General features: G+C 33.2%; 1 protein-coding gene across 1 annotated transcript; it reads right to left on the reverse strand.

Moving 5' to 3' along the window:
• Window positions 1-1,651: 1,651 nt before the first annotated feature.
• On the reverse strand, window positions 1,652-10,185 carry LOC145165411 (NAD(P)-binding Rossmann-fold superfamily protein). Its single transcript, XM_079084148.1, has 16 exons — window positions 10,031-10,185; window positions 9,248-9,475; window positions 8,726-8,887; window positions 8,213-8,263; window positions 7,409-7,543; window positions 7,292-7,315; window positions 6,725-6,836; window positions 6,237-6,362; window positions 5,357-5,406; window positions 4,915-5,073; window positions 4,259-4,354; window positions 4,068-4,183; window positions 3,371-3,494; window positions 3,178-3,291; window positions 2,833-2,913; window positions 1,652-1,903 (listed from the first exon to the last, which is right to left on the reverse strand). The coding sequence occupies exons 1-16, from the start codon at window positions 10,094-10,096 to the stop codon at window positions 1,757-1,759; spliced, it is 1,791 nt and encodes a 596-aa protein (XP_078940274.1). The 5' UTR covers window positions 10,097-10,185; the 3' UTR covers window positions 1,652-1,756.
• Window positions 10,186-21,578: the final 11,393 nt, after the last annotated feature.

Here is a 21,578-nt window from a genome sequence, read left to right on the forward strand (position 1 = left end):
AATAATTTAAAGAAACTTTGGACTTAATTATGTATGAAAGGGAAAAGAAACATAAAAACATTATTATTGTAAACTGAATTGATAACAAAGAATGGTCTGTTCTGCAAGTTACTAAGTTACTAAGGTGGTGTTTGTTATAAATCTATTTTTGTGTGTTTTTCAGTTGTTCTATGGGGTGTGACTTGCTATAGCACTATGGACTTGGGAGAGTGTGAGGATATATATATATATATATATATATATATATATATATATATATATATATATATATTGCTCAGGTACATTCTTGAGATTCGTTGATTTTGACAAGACCTTCATGGTCATTTACTGTAATTTGGAGCAATTACATATGTTTTTTTTGGTTTTTTTCATTTTGTTATGTTGTATATTAATAGGATTTTTAATATCTGTTACTTAAAAACAAGTTTCATTATAAAAAATTAGGTTTAAAATTTAATCTGATAGTAGTTTTTGTGGATAATGACTTTTGGAATAGAACACATTGTTAATCACTTAATAAATATTTAGTTATTTATATAAAGTAATGCATTGAAAAAGTCTAGAATTTTTATTTAGAAGTTATTTATAAAGATAATGAAAAGTATAAAAGAAAAAAAGTACTATTACTTAATTGAAAATTTGCAAGTGACAATTTATTAAAAATACATTAGTAATTAAAAATTACTGAATTTATTTACATGTTGAAAATAATATAAATATATTAATATGTACATTATTTTTCAGTTTATTAGATTTTTAAAAAAATGTTGCAAACGGTTTGTTTTGGTAGGTTAAATAAAAAATAAAATCATTTTTAAAGACATTATGAATAGGTTTGTTCTAAATTTGGTCAAATACCTTAATTCTTGAAAAATAAGTGAAGTCAAATTCAAGTTAGCAATATACTTCGCATCCGGTTAAAGATTATTAAAGCTCAATCTACTTGATTTAGCATCTAATGTTCAATTTATTAAATAAAGAATGATAAAAATATTTTATAAATCGGTTTGAACAGACCGGTTGAATGAAGGATGAGAGCGATCCGATAATGATTGGTTTAATTTCTATTTAAAATGATTTGATGAATTTACAAACAAACAAAAAAAAAAAAAAACTTATACAAGGAACTAAGGAAGCGACATTTCATTTTTTGCCCGCCAACCTATACTTACAAATAACACATTCATATTCTTTCATAAAATATCGCCAAAAACATATGTTAAACCAACCTCATTTGCTAAATCCGGATGATCAAGGAAACAAAGCATATGCCTACTAATTCATAATATAATTATAATTTATTGTGTTGTGTTTATATATGTTTATTACATTGCTGTCATTTTTAATTTGTCATATAACAATATCATTTCTATGATTGATTGTATTTTTTTTCCACTCTATTCAATTTTATATTGCATTTTACAAAATCCTGATATTCATAACAATGTAACTATTAATTTTAACTAATCAATAGTATTTTTCTTTCTTACCCGTGGTTTCCACGGGTTGTAACCTAGTTGGAGGGTAATACCGTAATATGTTCAACGATCTCTATTCATCATTGACTAGATGATATATATATATATATATATATATATATATATATATATATATATATATATATATATATATAAAATTACAAATGTTACAGTTTAGTACCACGAGAATTACAAACATATAATAAAGTTTCCTAGTGTAATAGATGGATTTAGAAAAGATTAGAGGACATTGATTCTTAAGAAATCATGAATACCATTTACACAGAAACAGGTGTCCTTTCCAGCATTTCTTTCCCCGTGATGCCATCTTTTAAAGATTTAAAGTAAACGTCATAGTCCTTCTCAGGTGGTGGGTTTTCAGGGTCCACTGTGTATTGTTCGCTAAACGGTACCACACACTTCACCTGCAACCCAATTATAGAAAAATATGTCAGATATATACAGCACATCAGAATCACATATAATAACATCATCTACAAACTATGATACATTTTCGTATGCATCTAATCTAACCTACAAATCTTGGAATCAGATAAGGAATGAAATGAAAAAATGTTGTTTCTTTTTCAATGGGATGCACTGATATTGAAAGAAAGAATGTGATTCCTTCCATTTTGTTACTGGGCTATTTTTTTTTTCCTTTCCATCACTTAAAAATGGAATATAGTTTATTTTTATCTATGTAATGTTTAGTGACAGAAATGTTTCCATAATTTTAATTAAATTACCATTTTATTCTCAAAAAGTAACTAGAAAATACCCTTTTTATAAAAAATCTTTTTGGGTTTTGATGAGCTTTTATTATGTTTATTTTTTATTTTTGAGAATAGAGAACTCATTAGGTGTAATTAAATAACTTAGAGTTGAGTTAAAACTATGCACTGTATTTACATATAATACGAAAAATTCATATGAAAATTATTTTCATTCCAAATATGATCATGGAATTTAATGATTAATTCCATTACTTAGTGCACTAGATTCTTTCGGCATACAATTCCATCCAATGAAACACAGTAGAACTACTCAATACGACGTAGTTTTGAGTACTTTAAACCACCCTCTTGAATTTCTTCTAATAAACCATTCAGTCAATCCTACATCGTTTTTGATGATTGTATAGTTCCAGAAAAACCACCAAAATAAGAGCATGTTTAGAATCCATAAAATATCTATTATGGGTATTTTATGATTATGATTGGGGGATAATGGGGGTACTATGTGAAATGGTTTATAAAACTCTAGGTGAAAACAATTAGATCTTAAATTGATATTGGATTTCACAAATGAGAAGGGAAAAAAATATGAGTATTAAAGGTGATAAGAACATAACCTCAAAGGTCTTGTCACATGCATACGGGCTTTCAAGAGCAGCAACACAAATTCTAGCAACCTCTTCTCTCGATATCTTCCCCTGCATAACCGACACATACTAATTAAGACTGTTTGTTTTTTACTTAATGAGCTTAATGGGTTAAGCCCTTAATCTGGACAGCTATACATGATTGCTTTTTTTTTACTTAATAAAAAAAACGGCTCGATGGACACACCAATCTTTTACCTATTTCCCCTTTCTTGTTTTCCTTTCAACTCCTCTCAGGCTAAAATTGATAAAATCTTTTTGTTGGAATGTAAGGGTAAAATGGGGATTTAGTCGAATAAGTGAGAAAGTACATACTGTGATATTGTCTCCTTGATCAAATATGAGGTCAGCTCCTGCAGGTTCCTCAGTTAGTGCACAAGGCCTGACTATTGTATACGGAATCCCACTTTCCCTTATCAAATCCTCGCCCTGTCTCATCAAATCAACCAAACCATGCATGTTAATGTTAATGTTAATGTTGCTGCAGTAGTAAGTAAGAGTACAGAACCTTCAATTTGAATGTTAGAATGGATCCAAGTTCTTTGTTCAATCTGACAGCTGGTGGTTGTTTACTTAGATCAAGTCCAGGTCTTTCAGGTCGTGTCACCCCTGCAGATCCCACATGCACCAATCTGTCCAATCATAACATCTAAAATTAAGTAATTAAACATTAAACCAACCCACAAACAAGGCTTCACTTGTTACACGATACAAGTCTTCTAGGGCATTTACGTCTTTTGCACACACAACGAACCCCTGTCCACCCTAGTTTTACTTTTACCTTTTTGGGTGGGACAAAAAACTTTCAATGACAAAATGAAATTTCCTTCCTTTATTACAGATCATATACTATATACATGTATTTATAAAACTCACTCTAATGCTTGTACCAAACCTTCTAACTAACTGTTATAACCACTATTAATTTAACTAAGTACCAGTAGCATAAACATAACACTAATACATTATTTTCAAGCATGGAATTCATGTATTTTGCACACAAGAGAGAATGAGAATGAGCCCCAGCCTCACCTTTTACTGTGGGACGAAAATTTGCAAATTTCAATTTTGTCCCATAGTACAAGGTCACCATGTTCTGTCATGTGTCCAAATAACAAATGGGGCCTAAGTAACAGTTGAAAGAATATATATATATATATATATATATATATATATATATATATATATATATATATATATTAAACCTTGGAGTGATGGGATCCGCTATATATGCACGTATGCTTGATACTGGAAGCTCAAAGGGACCTTCTACAAAAGTCGGATTCAGTTTCCCATCGTATTCAAATTTGCTGAACATTAGCTGCACATGTTTTAATTGTTAGCGGATTCCTTAAAAGAAAAAAACAATGAAGGAAGAAAAATTAGGGAAGCATGCCTGTAATGATATGATTTGACTTGGATCAAAGGCTAGGGCATCTACCACCGTTTTTGCCCGAAATACCGGTCTTAAAGAAGAAAATGCCAACCGTATCTACATTACACATTTTTAGTTTATATTTAAGATTAACTGCCAAACGGAACATATAATTTTAGTTGTCCAATTGGACTCAATTTGACCAATAGAATGCCTATTGTCATTACTTTAATTTAGGAAGGTTGTTAAGTTGACCAAAATTTCTAATAGGAAATGAAAAGAAAAAAAAAACCCCATTACATAATAATGGAAGGGGAAAATACAAACACTATTTAAAGTAGTTACTAAACCATTATACTTTTTTCGACCTTTCGGGTTTGGAATAGACATACAACGTACGTTCACCATTTTATCAATTCAGCCAGTAAACTATTGTTTTTTTAAGGTTATTACAAGAGTAGGTCAATGGAAAAACCAATAAAATGGTGAAAGCTTGTTGTATTTTCCCCTGATATCAAAACAAAACCTCGGTAAGAAGGTAGAATGTATTTTTCCAAGTGGTCAAAGAAAGTAGTAAGTGGAAAGAATAGTTAAGTGGGTAAAATCTAAATGGATAAAATGGTGAAAGGTTTTGTGTATTTTTCAAAGTGTATGAGTATGAGTATGAGTTGACTTACAGATTGCCATTGGTCTTTAACAGTGTCAAAACCAATCGTATAACCGACCGTATCCCAATCACGACTAGTGCGAACAATAAGCTTATAACGACGCCCATCACCTTTAACCCTCAACTCCAAACCATCATATCCACACAGATTTTCCGCCACGTCAAAGTTCTACAAACACTCAAATCTTTTTAGATGTTTCTTTTTCAATTAATGGACATACACAAACAAGATTTAATCTGGCCATACGTGTTTGTTTCTTTTTGACAGGAAAGAACGGCATAATAGATAAAGTTATCAAGTCCTAGCTTATCTTTTTTTTTTTTTTAAATTTGCCCTAGTTTATTTTTTCTTTTCATGTCGTAGTTATGTTTTACACATCATTTATCTAGATACTCCCTTTACCCAAATGGCCAAACAATTGAGGGAGACAAAAAGTGAAACAATGCGTTACCTTGGTCCTGATACTAGTAAAACCCCCATTGTTTGCTGTGGAAACAATACCTACGAGACAAGACACACACCACATAATTAGATGAAAGAAGAATGATTGCATAAAGTGCTGTCTAGATAAACCATGTTCCAAAATATTTGAGAAAATGTCGGAAAAGAGAAGGAAAAAAAAATCAATGAAAAAGGTGTAAAAGGTTAGGACTTAATGGGGAAAGCCTCATATCCCTGACTTTCTCTATTAACTTGCTCTTTCCACATTAAGTAAAAAAGAAACCCTCATATATAGCTTACCAAATTAAGTCATGTCCCCATTAAGTGAAAAAGAAACAGCACCTAACTTTTCCACTAATCAAAACCATTTTTTTATTTTTTGAAAAATAAAGTAAACAATATCTTATTGAAAATGAACAAGTGCCAAGTACGACGGTTCTTTCTGTAATTATATCTCTATGATTTATCCAAACCACTTAATTCTTAAAAGACATGACAAAACAGGTTGTACTTAAGATGGAACAAACAAGTGGGACAGGGGCTCTCTTTCAATCTCTACTCTGTGCAAAAGACGTGATTATTCTTTGTTCCACCTTATTGGGTTTGGGTCGTGTTAGTGTGTATATTGTATTATGTTTATATGGTGCAGCCCATTTGTATTTTGTATTGGCTTAGCCCATTTATATCTATTTGTACATGTATATATATTGATATCAATGAGATGATTTGGTTATGGGAAAATACTCTGTCCTATCCTACAAAGCAAATTGACAATTGTTTGTAGCGGACGATGACTACAGAAGATAATTAGTTGATTAAAATATAAAGAATCTAAACTCAACATGTTTTAGTTCTACTTCACAAAAACAAAATATTATTTTTCAACAAACCTTTAAAAAGACCTGTTGGACCACCGGTTTCACTACCGTTTGGGACTATTAGGAAGGAACTTTCACTAACTCCTCCCATCACAACATCATCTAACGCACCCCAAGGCAAGACTCTCGATGAACCATCTGCAAAACAAAAAAAAACATTGTCCTCAAGTGCCTATATAAAGAAACAAACTATCAATCATTTTGATATGTATGGTCAAACAAGTTATTTTGGTGCAAGATCCAAAAGTACTGCATGTTTCCTTTTTTTTTTTTTTTCCTATCAAGTATTTTCTGGAATCTGGATACAAGATTTTTAATTGCAACAGGTTCCAATAAGTAATAATCCTTCATGAGTTGGTGTGGTGTTTGCCCTTTTATACTTTGACTATAAATGAAACACTTGTATTTGCAACTATTTTTGGTAGATAATATGAACTTCAAATGTATTTCTAAAAATGGAACACCTGTTGTATAAACTATAACTTCATGCAAAAACATACCTTCAAAGCCAAAGACTAATTTCCCACTTCTAAGTCCAACATTGTCCTTTAATGCCTTAATTAGATTTTGCATTCCAATGTACTCCACCATTTCAGGGGAATCGCCCTTTATCTGCTTGCATCAATTAGGTCAACATGAACATGAGATGAAATGAATTTGCAAACCAACCAACCTTCCCAAATCCCCATTTGTTACTTACTGCTTTTGACGTTGTCAATGGACAAGTCTTGCATCTTTGCAAAAGGCATGAATGCCCTCCCCCTTGTCATCATTATCATCGAAAAGAGCCCTAGAAAGCCTTTCTAAGTTCATTTCAGTCATGTCCTCTCCAGTCCCATGTGACAAACACAACCTTTAAACAGTTGTTACACTGGACTGGACAGAAGGGATGGGACAGGACCGAAAAAACTTCGAATGAGGAGGGCATTCATGTCTTTTGAAAAAACAAGAGATAATTCATGCCAAACACAGTAATACAACCTGTTATATCCTGTCCTGTCCTGTCATGCATAACAAACATGCTTAAAGAATTGGCAAACTTTTTTTCCAAGCAATAAGTTGTTTACCTCTGGTTCAAAGAATTTGATCCCCTGCAAAGTAACATATAGTTTTAGTTACTTTGTATTATGATCAAGATCAACCCAAATACAAGATAAAAAATTAAGAAAAATGTTGCTAGTTACTTGACTGTATTTGGCTCGATCAGGTGTATCTCCTTCTTTTGGACCAACGATGACTGAAACCGCATTAATCACTTTCTTAACTCCTTTGAAGTAATCAGGAAGCAGAGTGCTTGCTTTTGTTATATCTCCAACAACCTAGAAAATTTTAACAAAATAAAACAAGGCTAAATGCCACAAATAGCAATGTATTTTTGTTTATTTGTTTATTATAGCATCTTGCTTTTATTTCTTTCTATTTCAACATCGTACTTTCAATTTTTTTCATTCTACACAGTTATAGCCTTGTACTTTTATTTTTGTTTTTCTTATTAGAACATTGTACTTTGAAAATCTACTCATATCATTATAGCAGGAAAACTTGCTTTTGTATTTGGATGACATTTTCAAAGCACAGTGGTGTAATAGGAGGAAATGGTTTGGATGACATTATCAAATCACAATGTTGTAATAGGAGGGAATGGGAGGATATATATATATATATATATATATATATATATATATATATATATATATATATATAGGGAAGGGTTGGTTCTTTGGAAAACAAAAAAACCCTAAAAAAACCCCAAAAATCATAAAAATGCATAAAAAAAATACCTAGAGATCACAAAACTTTTTTTTGACATTTTTTATGAAAAAGTCGCAGGTTTTTAAAGAAATTCGCTGAAAAAAAATTTTGAAAAAAAAACTTTTTTTTTTATAATAAAAAAAAAATTTTGATTTTTTATTTTTTTTTTCAGCGAATTTTAATAAAAAGCTGCGATTTTTTATAAAAAAAATTCAAAATCTTGTGAAACAACTAACCAGATCGATATCCGGGCCTAGCATTTTTTCTGCTTTCTCTTTATTTCTGACCTGAAAAAAAGCAAATAGGTTCATGAACACAACAAAAGAAACAAGATCTAATATTATATAAAATAAAGAGCAAATAGAAGGGAACAACAACGCACTTTACTCAGCAATGGACTTCATTTTTTACCATATATTCTTTACTGATGATACCAACATATAATCAGAAACTTGTAACCATCTTACAGGTTGCATGTTACATACATATTGCTATTATTTAGTAAACGCAATTGTGGGTAAGTTTCTGTTACTGTAACTTTGTTACTATTATGTGTAAAGGAAAAGCAAGCACATTGCTATATCATGGGCATTGGGCACACAATAAAAGTACATGTTGATATAATGGGTGTAACTGTAAGTACGTTGCTATTATGTGTAAGCATAAAGTAGATGGTCTGCATCAGTAAAAAGAGTAAAGTAGGTTGCTATTTCTGAAATTTATGGAAAATAAATCACAAAACAATGTACCAGTACTCTAACGGGCAAGCCTTTCTTGCGCAAGACATCAACTACTCTTCTCCCAACACCACCAGTAGCACCCGCCACTAAAATTATTCCAGACGCATCCATTGACTTTTCAGCTTCGCTACCTGATGGACTCGAGAAACTCGCAATTACACTTTCGAAGATCTGTCCACGAAACAAAATTGTAAAAAACTTATCAAGGAAAAATTGCAATATAACCCATTTTTATGAATGTAATATTCAATCACAAATATATTTGTTTTTTAATTTCACCATTTTAATTAAATTATAATTCATTTTCTAAAAATAACTAGAAAAAGAAAATAGTTTTAATCTTTTTTTGGCTTTTAACGAGATTTTATTATGTATAACTTTTTATTTCTATAAATAACAAATTCATTAATTATATTTAAATTAGATATAAGTGCTTAATCCGTAAAAGTGACAAAGTATGGTGGTTTTTTATGTACTTTGCCCTAAAAACCAAACATGACCATGAAAAAAGCAGCAAGGAAGGAACTGAACCTTAATAGGTGATGGAGGTCCATTAAAGAAGTACAATGTCTTCACAAATCTGCCAAAGTCCCAACCTTGATTTCGAGATTCTGCGTATATGGTCTTCTTGTAGGTTCTCGAATAATATATATTATGTTGATGAGAGATGGGGTTAATTCTGTCATTTACTTTAAGAAATGGATTAGAAAGTCTTGGTGATGACAACCTACTCCTAGAAAATCTTGTAGATGAAAAGCTCTGCAAATCACCATTTTCAACATTTGTTATAGCCCTCACAAATGCTTCACACTCAAACTTAATCTAAGCTTTAGGTAAACTGAATCAATAAACCAAAAACAATTTCAAAACTAGAAAAATCATTTCTCGCATCATAAATGAGAAAACCCCAGAAACGTTAAGGTATCAAACCATTGAAAATAATAACAAACAAAATTCAATTTGAGTTGGTGAATCTTTGTAAAAATTTCAACCCATTTACCAATTCGGATATATACAATTCAAAGTCCCAAACAACCGGAGCTGGTATAGTTCAAATTATCAACTGATTTTGCTGCAATTCGAATTTTAAATAATGACACTTCATATGTAAATGGCCATCGAGCAGAGTTGATCGTCTTCTTTGCTAGGGGCTGAAGCCATAATTCACATAGAGAGGTAACCTGCCTCTACCTCATGAGGAACAGTACTTATGTAGGAAAATAAAAAATAATCCACAACGCGTACACAAAAACACAGTTAAATATACAAGGGATGGAAGTGAATGAGCTTCAAAGTAGAAATATGGGATATTACCTCACAATCAAGGAACTTGAAGGACGAGAATGATGGGTTTGTTGTGGGACTATAACAGCACTCCATTTTTCTCTAATTGTATGAAGATCAGAAGCTAAAATTTGAGCTATCTTAAATCGTTTAGGTAAATTTATTTGTATGATCCAGGTCTAGAAGGACTAAACACAGACCACACATTACCCGGCAAGTTAAGAAATATCCATCTATGGCATCTAAAAAAAACGAAAAAAAAAAAAAAAAAAAAAACGATGTCCTACCAATCTCCATTTTTTACCCCATAAATGAAGTAAAAAATGGAGTCCTACCCATCTCCATTTTTTACCCCATAAATAGAGTAAAAAGTGGAGTAAATAGTGTTTCACCTTCAACCCTACTCCATTTTCTACTTCATTTTTTACCCAAAAAGTATATTCCTAAAATATTCCATTTTTATAACTTATATATATTGTCAAATACACCACTCTACTAATTAAACTCTATATTTATGATACTGCACAAATGGTCTCTATGGTTAGATGAAAATTGTCACTTTGGTCCAAAAAAGTTTGGACTAGCACCAGATGTCCAAACTTTTCATTTTGTTGCGATTTTGGTCCAACTTCTTTTGATCTTTTTTATAATGACGATTTTGCCCTTATCTTTTTCTTTTTCAGTTTATTTATTTACTAAAAATACTTTTCCAATTAAAAAAAGAAAGAAAATCTCCTCTCTCTCTCTCTCTCTCTCTCTCTCTCTCTCTCTCTCTCTCTCTCTCTCTCTCTCTCTCGTCTTCTTCCTAAAAAAACACACAGTTGAAATCGATTTTGTAACTCAAGAACTCAAGACCAAAAGCATCAGATGCACACCTATATTTCGTTTTTGAAATCGATTTTGTATTTCATTTATGAAACTGATTTTGTATTTCGTTTGTTGGGTTTCTGGAACTTTATTTCAAAAATTAAAACACATACGCACAAACAGATATGCTCCCTTTCCTCTGTTCCTCACCAAAAAACCCATCGATGGTCTTTAATTTTCAATTGACAAAGGTGATAACGAAGGCTTGCAGCAAAACGGGACTGAAATCGATTTTGGATAACAAAGGATTCGAATTGAATAATTGATTTTGAACTGGTTTGACTTTTGGATAGTCAAAAATTGATATCTGATTATCGAAGGTTTGATTTAGAAATGGATTGAATAATGAAGGAGATGAAACAACGAGGGTGTTTCCCCTTACTCATCCACGACCCAGCAGCCCCGAAATCACAGCCGCTCGCTGCTTCTTCCCACCTGCGTCGCTTCGCTCTCGTCGACCCAAAGACTTCTCCCTCCTCACGATCTACAATCGCCGATACCTCTCTCAGTCTCCTTTCTGGCCTGCAACGAGCAAGGAACCAAGGATCGTCCCCCCAAAATCGAAGTTGGTGTTCGATTTCTCCTCTACTTGCAATGACGCTTCCGTTCCTTATGATGCCTTGTGTTGGGTACTATTCACAGTCTCTTGTTTTCTTGTTGTACGGCGACGAACGAAAGAAGGGAATGGTGTTGAGTTGGGTTTGATCTGTGAAGGCAGAGGGTCAACGGGTGGTAGCAGCGGTGATGTTGTGGTGGGGCAAGGTGGTCATCGGTGGTGTTGGGGTGTTTCTTGGTGTTTCTGGTGGTTAGGGAATGAAGCAGCAACGAGGGGTTTTGGATGGTGTTTCTCCGACGAGTGGGTAATGGAGGCTGCTGCCTTCTTTTGGGTCTTAAAAAAAACACGAATGATCGTTTATGGGGAAGAGAGAGAGAGAGAGAATTATTTTCTTTTTTATTTTTCTTTTAATTATGAAAATATTTAAATAAATAAAAAAAAAACTGAAAAAAAAACAAAAAAGAAGGGTAAAATCGTCATTACAAATTTTTTTAATGTAAATTGGACCAAACTCGCAACAAAATGAAAACTTTGGACCTGTGGTGCTAGTCCAAAACTTTTTGGACCAAAGTGGCAATTTTAATCAAACCACAGGGACCATTTGTGCAGTTTTGTCTAATTAATATAAATTAGTATATAACATGATATTATAAATATTAAATATTGCATTTAAATTATAATTAGTAGATAAAATAAACTAGAAATGTATAAAATAAAAATGAGAGGGACTAAAATTGACAACCAAACTTCACCTCCATTTTTGGAGATATGAATAGTATTCCCCCGTATATGGGGGAATACTATTCATATCTCCAAAAATGGAGGTGAATATGGGGTAGGGTTGGAGAAGAACGGGGGAAGAAATGGAGTTTGGGGTGGGTTGGAGATGCCCTTAGGGGAAAAAATAGGAATTACTAGGCCATATTATTGTTTAATAGAAAATTATTAGATAAAATTGTAAAATTGGTCCCTATGGTTTCGCAAAAACTATGAACAGGGTTCAGAAAGTTTTCAACTTGCATGAAAATTCCAAAATCGAATAATTCTCGTGATTTTAGTCTCTGAAGAACTTGAATCGATCGTTTTGCCCTTATTATATATTTTTTGTATTTTTCATATTTCTTTAAGAATTTTATTAATTAAAAGTAAAAGAAAAAAAGAAAAGAAAAGGGTTGTTCATTCATTCCTCTCCTTCGTGCTCACAAGAAAACTAGATACCATTTGTTTTCTCTCGACCCTTTCTCTTTCACATTCATTTACTCTCTCCGATGAAACCAAGTTGTTGACGTCGTCCTTGCCCCCACTGACGACCCATTTCCGACAATCTTCTTCTTCCTTTGTTGGTAAAACCCACACATTGAAAACCCACTCTGCCGTTTCACGTCCCTGATCCACATCCCAGATCACAATTTCACAATTATACAGTCTTCTTCTTGGATGTTCATCCTCTGAATCCAATGTGAAATCTTCACTTTCAGTTGATGATTATGGTGGAGAGGAATGAGGAAGAAGATGCAGATCGACAATGACGATGGAGGAAGGAATAGGGATTAAGCCTTTAGCCTAGCCTCTTATATGAATTTGGGGCTAAGGTTCGAAACTTATAACCTTTAGATGCAAAGAAAATTGTTCTGAGGATAATTTGTATCATTACAGAAAACTTGAGGGTCCAAAAGTGTAAAATCGAATTAAGCCTATAATGTTGGACGGATTAAGCCTTTACGCTAGCCTCTTATGCATCATTTACTACCACCCTATATGTAACGTCCCAAAAATACTAGTAAAAAAATTCATTTTCAAACCACCAAATCCATACAAAAATCAATCATAGTAAAATGTATCTCTATATATCAGAGTAAAATAGTAATAATCTATTGGATCTATATGTCACACCCCCGAACCAGACGGCGGAAACGTCTGAGGGCTCGTGTGACTTAAATTGAAATATCATCACAATGAATATACATGAAACATAACATAAACATCACCATGCATTAATACATTACAACCGTCATTGTTCACATCCAGTACATTGTTTACATTACATAATCCCAAAAATAAATTGTTTATCAAATGACATCACATAAAAGACCTTCAGACACATGCTTGATAATTCTTCATTCTAACGGTTACCTGAGAACACAAGTTGTTTTGAAAACGGTCAACATATATAATGTTGGTGAGTGCATAAGCAGGTTTGATATGAAAATGTTTTGTGTAGTTTGTAAAACCCAGAAAATCCGATATTTTCTGAAACGACAATTGTTTACGAAATAGGTGTGATGATCCATAAGTATATGCGTGAATGATTTCAAAGCGTGTAAAAGTAGTATGTTTCTCATAATTAATTCTTGTATTATAGTTATCGAAAGTAAAAGTGAATAATGTTGTTCCCCCGGAAAACCCGATGTTTTCCGATATAAATAGTATGATCGTTTTGTATTATTGTATCGTCACAACGAATGAATATGATTTCCCATGATTACTTAGATGGTATTGGATCTCTATGTGAGTCGTTATAACCATGCATAATAATGACTATTTCGTCTGTCTTGGTATTCTAGTGAAAGCCGGTATTGAATTAAGATTTTGTCACCCTAGACTGGCCGAGTCTAACTGTAGCGAACAGCTTAGGTGTGGGGGAGTCACCCCCGTATAGATCTATACACAAACTCTCGCTCTCCCTCCAGGAGACTTTGATTATAACTACAGACTACGACCGACACTTATTGGTGTCACCCGTTATTACTCACTAAATCCAAATGAAATTGAATAACATTGTTCAACAACCTGATTTATGTTTACTTGAATAAAAGGTAAGCCTAACAGACGAAGAGAAGAGGACTACGGAGGCCCACTAAACACGCATGTTGTTATAGGCTATCGGGTGTGCGACGGACACGTTAGCCCATCACGCATATGATTGATTTGGACCTTACTAGCAATGCAATTGGGCCACTTCGGCCCAATAACAGGTAAAAGTCATTGAGGGTCCATTAGGCATGTAATTGGGTCACCGGAGGCCCAATAAACATGTGTAATTATATTGGGGCCAATAATCATGATATTGGGCCACAAAGGCCCAATAACACAAATAGAAGGTTTTGGGCCCAGTCACTAAATCACTTATGTTCTATCGAGTTTAAGTTCGTATTGTTGGTATTTGTTGTATGCTAAATGTTTATTTGCAATGTAAAAAAAAAATACCTTAACGTTTGATTTATAACGAAGCTTTTCGTTATATATATGTATATATTTTTAAAGCCATGCGTTATAACTTGATATTTTTAACCCAAACATTTATAATTGTTTATTTGGCCTAAAAACATTTAGATTGACCATTGTGGCCCCTTTTTCTATATTTTAGTCCCTTTTTGTGAAAATTGACATTTTTGGTCCTTAAACCATTTTTCTTGACATTTTCCACCCAAACTTTGTTTGAATAGTAATTTCAGTCCAAAACTATTGCATTTGTCATTTCCAGCCTTTACTTGTAAAAAGTTTACATTTTTGGCCTAATTTCCGTAAGTTTTACAATTTTGACCCCAAAATCAAAAACTTTGTATTTTTAGTCCAATTTGGTAATAAAATCATTTTCAACCCCTGAAATAGTTGATTTACGTTTTAGACTCATAGTTTGTTAAGTTTTACATTTCAGCCCCTCAAAACTTCATTTTTTTCGCAACCTTGGGCCCAAAACTCGTGAGGCCCAATTTAAAGCCCAATAAGCTAAATTTTATGTTTTTGACCCTTTGAAAAGTACTATTTTCATAAAAATCAGCTTTTATACAAATAAATACCTTATAACCCTCATAAAACCGATAATTATCCATTTACACCCAATCTTTGTAATTTTTGCAAAAATGACACTTGTAAAGTTCTTTAGCTTTGTTTTTCACTTTTTAAACTTAAGGACCCTTAGATCTATGATGTATGTTGTTTATTATGTTTTTGTTTATGATTCTTTCACCCTTTTTGCTATAGATCTCGAAATATCACAAGTATTACATATTATCACAACCAAAACTAAATAAATCACACATAACATGCAAACACACATAGATCATCACATAATACTTGTATTCTCCCCCCCAAAAACAAGTAAAAACCGAAAACAAGGGGGTATGAACTCACCTTTCTTAGTTGTTTCGGCTTTGAAGAAGATGTGAAGAAGATTTTTGGTCCTAGCAACACCTTGAGTGGATTTCGAACTTGGATGGGTTCACTAGAGGGCATGATCACGAAATTAGGGTGGTAAGGAGGATGAATGAGTTCAAAAGAAAGTATGCTACTTAGATTTGTGAGATCTTACCACTAGAGTGTAACTTGATGTGATTTTTTGGTTGAAACCTCCTTGAAATGCTTATAGATCTCAAAAATTCTTGATGAGAGGGGAGAGGTGTTCTTGAATGTGTTATACTTAGAGAGAGTTTTGAAATGGTTTGTGTGTGTGTGTTCTTTCCTTCGGCCGTGAATAAGAGAAGAGAGAGGAGAGAAAGAAGTGAAGTGATGGATGCATGGGAATGTGAGAAGGCATGGATGTATGGAGTGTAATGTGTCTAGTTATCCACTAAATAAAAGTGAGGTGGCAATACAAAAGTCAACTCTCTCTTAATCTCTCTTTTTTTTTTGGGCCGGGAGAAAGAAGAGAGATGGAATGGGCCTTTAATGCTTGGTTCTAATAATAGGAGGCCCATTTTGATGGTTTTCGGCCCATTGGGCCCTTATGAGGGTTACGACCCAATTAGAATGAAAGAATGGGCTTCACGGCCCATTGAAGGTTATTAGGTTTGTTATGGCCCAATAAGGCCCATTAAGGTAAACCAATTCATTTTTGGATCCATTATGGCCCAAAATGTTAAGTTTCATGGAAGTGGGTCCAACTAGGGCCCATTTAAGGGTCCTAAGCCCAAAATAGTCAAATTGGAAGCTTATTGGTCCATTAGGCCCAATAAGAAAATTCTAGTCCATAATGGACTTAGACCGGGATTTTTAGGGTTTCCAATCTTTTGTTGAGCATTTGAAGTGTTGTATAGAGTGTTTGATGGAATTTTGTTGTCATTGAATAAACATCATGCATACTTTCAAGTTTTAGCCACAAATGTTACTCTTGTTAATGTTTACAAAAACCTTAGAATTCCTAGTTGTGACACTATATACCCAAGAATTATTATGGAGTGATATTGTTAATAATATATGATCCTATAGGGTCACGCCTTTATCAACTTGGCACATTTTGTATATTTATTATTAATATGATTATTAATAAATAATATTAATTCTTGTATTTAATTGGGGAATAATTATTATTTTGTGAAAATAATAATTTTAAGAGAGTATAACTAGTTATTATTTCATATGGTATGAATTAATAAGTCATGCACAATATTTTAGACTAGTTGGATTCTTTTGTCTTTTACCTAAAGACAAAGTTTATATTTTATAAACTTGGAGTTTATAAAAAATAAAGAATCCTCCTCTTTTCAAGAGGTATGGCCAAAAATATTAAAATATGAGAGTTGTTTTTTCAACCTCCATGTTTTGTCTCCCATGCTTCTAAAGGCTATAAATACTTTAGAGTATTTTAATAAAAAGGCCTTACTTTGCATGGACTATATAAGAGAAGCATGAGGCTTGCATTTTTGCTAAGTTTTTGGTCTTCTTTCTTCCCTTCTTTCTCTCTAAAAACTGTGAGTATGAAGAAGCTCCAACTCTTTGAAGTTTGGTGCTTTACTTTGGTGATTAAAGCCTTCTTGAGTTGTATCCTTTAGTGCTTATTTGAGATAAGCACTTAAAGGATTTAGACGCTCGAGAATACAAGAAGGAACTAGCTGTCACACCCCGATCCTTGTCGGAATCGATCAAGGCGTGATATATTGTTCAAAGTCTCATGACAACTATGTTATAATATGATTAGATTCAATTAAGTACTAAGTATGCAAACAAGATCCACAACATACAAATACAAATCCAAATACGAACAACATTTATTACATCAAATTTAAATAGTCTTGTGGATTTCTAAGGCACAACCTATTTTTCATCAACTTCATTCTTCAAATCTGCATCATGGGTAAAAACAAGTCAACTACGAGAGTTGGTGAGTAATCTAATTTTAGTAGAGAAAATTGTGAAGTTGAAACATTTATAATTTGAAATTTGTTTTCTTTTGAAGTCGGCAAACAATTGTATTTGAGATAACGGTTTATAAATAAAAAATTGATTAACAAATGATAACAACAACAATAAGTCCTCACCCTATATATATATATATATATATATATATATATATATATATATATATATATATATATATATATAGGATGGAGCATCTAATCATCATACACACTCAACCACGTGCGATCAATCACCTTAGCGTCCCAAGGCGGGGTGGTCAACCCAATAGCGCTATTATTGTCCATAACGTACCTCAAGAATACGAGCATAGTCATGGAGATTAGACTAAAAATGGTAATGCACTACAAGTACATGTAGCGTAAACAAACAATAGTTATACAATTAATGACTCACGTATAAATGTCCCAACAATGTCTCAATTGTGATAAAACAATAAAAATGAAGTTGGAACATATTAGAACCACATGATACACCCCAAAAGTATTGAAAATTATAAAATATAGGGTAGATTACTCACATTAGTCCCAAAACGAAATGCGTGTGTCGTACGATAGACGGTTCGGATCAAAATGGCGTAGAACCTAATATAATTAATAGTTTTGGTTTAGGAACTGCTAAACGAGAATGGAGTATTAATACAAATAATTAGACACATATTCTTATATTAGATGAATTAACAATGACTCGTTTTGATTAGAATATTAAGGTATTCATTTGTTAAATGAATTTTAAATTGAATTAATTACTTTGCATAATTAATTTATATTTTCAATTTAGGCCAGATTTTAATAATTTCTTATTAAAATAATAATTTGCCCAATTATAATTATTTACAGATTTTAACAATTATTTATATGAAATAATCATTAAAATGCATTTTTTACATGCTTAAATACTTAGGAAAATGGTTTTAAATAGTAAACAGTATTGAAAAATTATGAAATTATTATGAAATCATTATTTCATATAATATTAATTACTGTAAAAATTTTATATTTTTCTGAACTGTTTTAGTATTTATTTAATACTTTAATGATTAAACAACAACAAAATCCGGGAAAAATAATAAATGATTCCCAAAAATTCTGTAAAATTAACCATAGTTTGATAACATGATATAGAGCCCATTGTATAAGTTTCGGATATTTGTGACTATGGGAAGTATTTTTTATATATTTCATTATTAATTAATCAATAAAATCATAAATAATAGTAAACAGTAATATAAATGCATGAAACTTCATAAATTATGTTTAATCAATATATAGGTCATCCCAGAATTTTCTCAGAATTTATTGTATGCAAAAAGTATTTTATGTGAATTATTGCCCTACTTTATTGCAATAATTATAATAATTCAATAAAAATAAGTTATTTTCTGAAAATTTCCAGAACTTCTTATTTTATTGATGGGACTCTGAGAAAAATCAGTTGTATGCATAAAATGAGTTTTAGATAGTTTGGTGGATTTAATTTGTTTCTTATATGAATTTGAAACTTTTAACAACATACCTTGATGAATGCTTCAAGAGGGATGAAGATTTGAGTATAATAGATTGTTCTTGGCTGGAATATGAGTATTTCTTGTATGAATTTCGAGATTGAGAGTGAGAGAAAGAATAGAGAAGGTTTAAGTGGTGAAGAGAATAATATGTTGGGAGAAAAAGGAAAGGAAAGTGGATGGGAGGTGTGAGTGGGAGACCATGAGAATAATCTTTTTGCTTTTGGTGGTCTTCATAATTTCCCACTAACACAAGCATCTTTTACATAATTAATATAAAAGTTTTATAAAATTTAATGTAAAGTTTATAAAAATAGAGTTTTATAAAATTTAATGTAAAGTTTATAAAAAGGGAGTTTTATAAAAGATAGGTTATTATTTGATTATAACAATCTACTTTGATTTGAAGTTTAATTATAGCATTCAAGTTTGATTCTTTTAATTTAATTAGAGCATTATACTTTGATTTGATTTTAATATGGTATCATAATTTAATTTGATTATAGTTATAACGTTGTACTATACTATGTTGCTATTAACGTCAATTTATATCGTAGTGTATGAGTTTTGATCCTATTAGCGTCAAGTAATCTTGAGTAGGGTTTATTAAATTTCCAATTGGGTTGGGTTGACCCGAATCCATTTTAGGCGGATGTCACAGTCTCCCCTACTTTAGGAAATTTCGTCCTGAAATTTAAGAAGAGAGTACCTTAAGAGAAAAGTTGTGGGTATTTGGTACGCATATGATCCTCACGCTCCCATGTATACTCAGGTCCACGTGCCGACTGCCACCTGACCTTAACCAGGGGTATGCGACTTCTTTTGAGTTGCTTTTCCTTTCGGTCGGCAATTTCCAAGGGTTTCTCGATAAATTGCATTGTCTCGTCGATTTGGATATCCTCGAGAGGAACATGAAGGTTCTCGTCTGCTAAACACTTCTTGAGGTTGGCTATATGAAATAGTGGGTGAACTTTCTTAAGCTCTGTTGGTAGATCCAACTCGTAGGCTACTGGTCCGATCCTTTTTATGATCTTAAACGGGCCTACGTAGCGTGGTGCCAATTTACCCTTGCGTCCAAATCAAACCACACCTTTCCATGGGGACACTTTTAACATGACCATGTCACCCAGGGTAAATTCAAGCGGTTTGCGTCGCTTGTCGGCATAACTCTTTTGTCGGCTACGAGCTGCGAGAAGGTTATCGCGAATCTGAGTGATTTTGTCGGTTGTTTCCTGGATAAGCTCAGGACCAACGATTGGAGAATCCACTGTTGCGCGAATCACGTGGGACTCACCAATTTCATGCCAGCAAATAGGAGATCGGCATTTACGGCCATACAATGCCTCAAATGGTGGCATCTTGATGCTAGAATGATAACTGTTATTATAGGAGAATTCCACCAACGGTAAATGAGAGTCCCAGTTTCCTCCGAAATCCAAGACACACGCCCTCAACATATCTTCGAGTGTTTGAATAGTCCTCTCAGATTGACCATCGGTCTGAGGATGATAGGTGGTACTGAGATCGAGGCGGGTTCCCATGGCTGTTTGAAGTGATTGCCAAAACCGAGAGAGAAATCTCCCATCACGATCTGAAATGATGCTGAGAGGAATGCCATGCCGACTAACTATCTCGTTGATGTAAATCCGAGCAAGTTTTTCGACTTTGAAATTTTCACGGATGGGAAGGAAATGAGCGGATTTGGTCAAACGGTCAATGATTATCTAAATGCTGTCGTGTCCTTTTGTGGTACGGGGAAGTTTGGTTACGAAATCCATGGCGATCGCTTCCCATTTCCACCTGGGGATTTCTGGTTGGACCAATAGTCCAGAGGGTCGTTGATGTTCTACTTTGACCCTGGAACATGTAAGACATTTGGCCACGAATAAGGCAATATCCTTTTTCATTCCCGACCACCAATAATTGGTTCTCAGGCCATGATACATCTTGTCAGTGCCCGGATGAATGGAATATCGGGTTTTATGGATTTCTTCCATCAGGAATATACGAAGATTGTCACGATCTGGGATCCAGATGCGATCTTGATAATAGAAAATACCATCAGATTTAGTTTCCAACTCCCCATCAATTCCCGTGGGCATGTCATTTTCGGTAATTGTCGAGTGTTGGGCTCCTCGAATTCGGTCGCTGAGATTGGACAAGATAGGAGAACATATTAGATGAAATGCATGGGCATGTTCTTTTCGGCTTAACGCGTCGGCTACGACGTTTGCCTTGCCCGGATGATAGCGTATTTCACACTCGTAATCATTTAGGAGCTCGACCCATCGTCTTTGCCTCATATTGAGTTCCTTTTGATTAAGAATATGTTGCAAGCTCTTGTGGTCGGTGAAAATTACGCATTTAGTGCCGTAAAGGTAATGCCTCCAAATTTTAAGAGCGAAAACCACGGCACCGAGCTCCAAATCATGAGTCGTATAATTTCTTTCGTGGATTTTGAGTTATCGTGATGCGTAAGCTATAACCTTTCCCTTTTGCATCAAAACACAACCTAG

The sequence above is a fragment of the Lactuca virosa genome, chromosome 1 (genome assembly GCF_052849685.1).
Source record: "Lactuca virosa cultivar CGN04683 chromosome 1, Lactuca_virosa_CGN04683_v6, whole genome shotgun sequence".
Classification (NCBI taxonomy): Eukaryota; Viridiplantae; Streptophyta; class Magnoliopsida; order Asterales; family Asteraceae; genus Lactuca; species Lactuca virosa.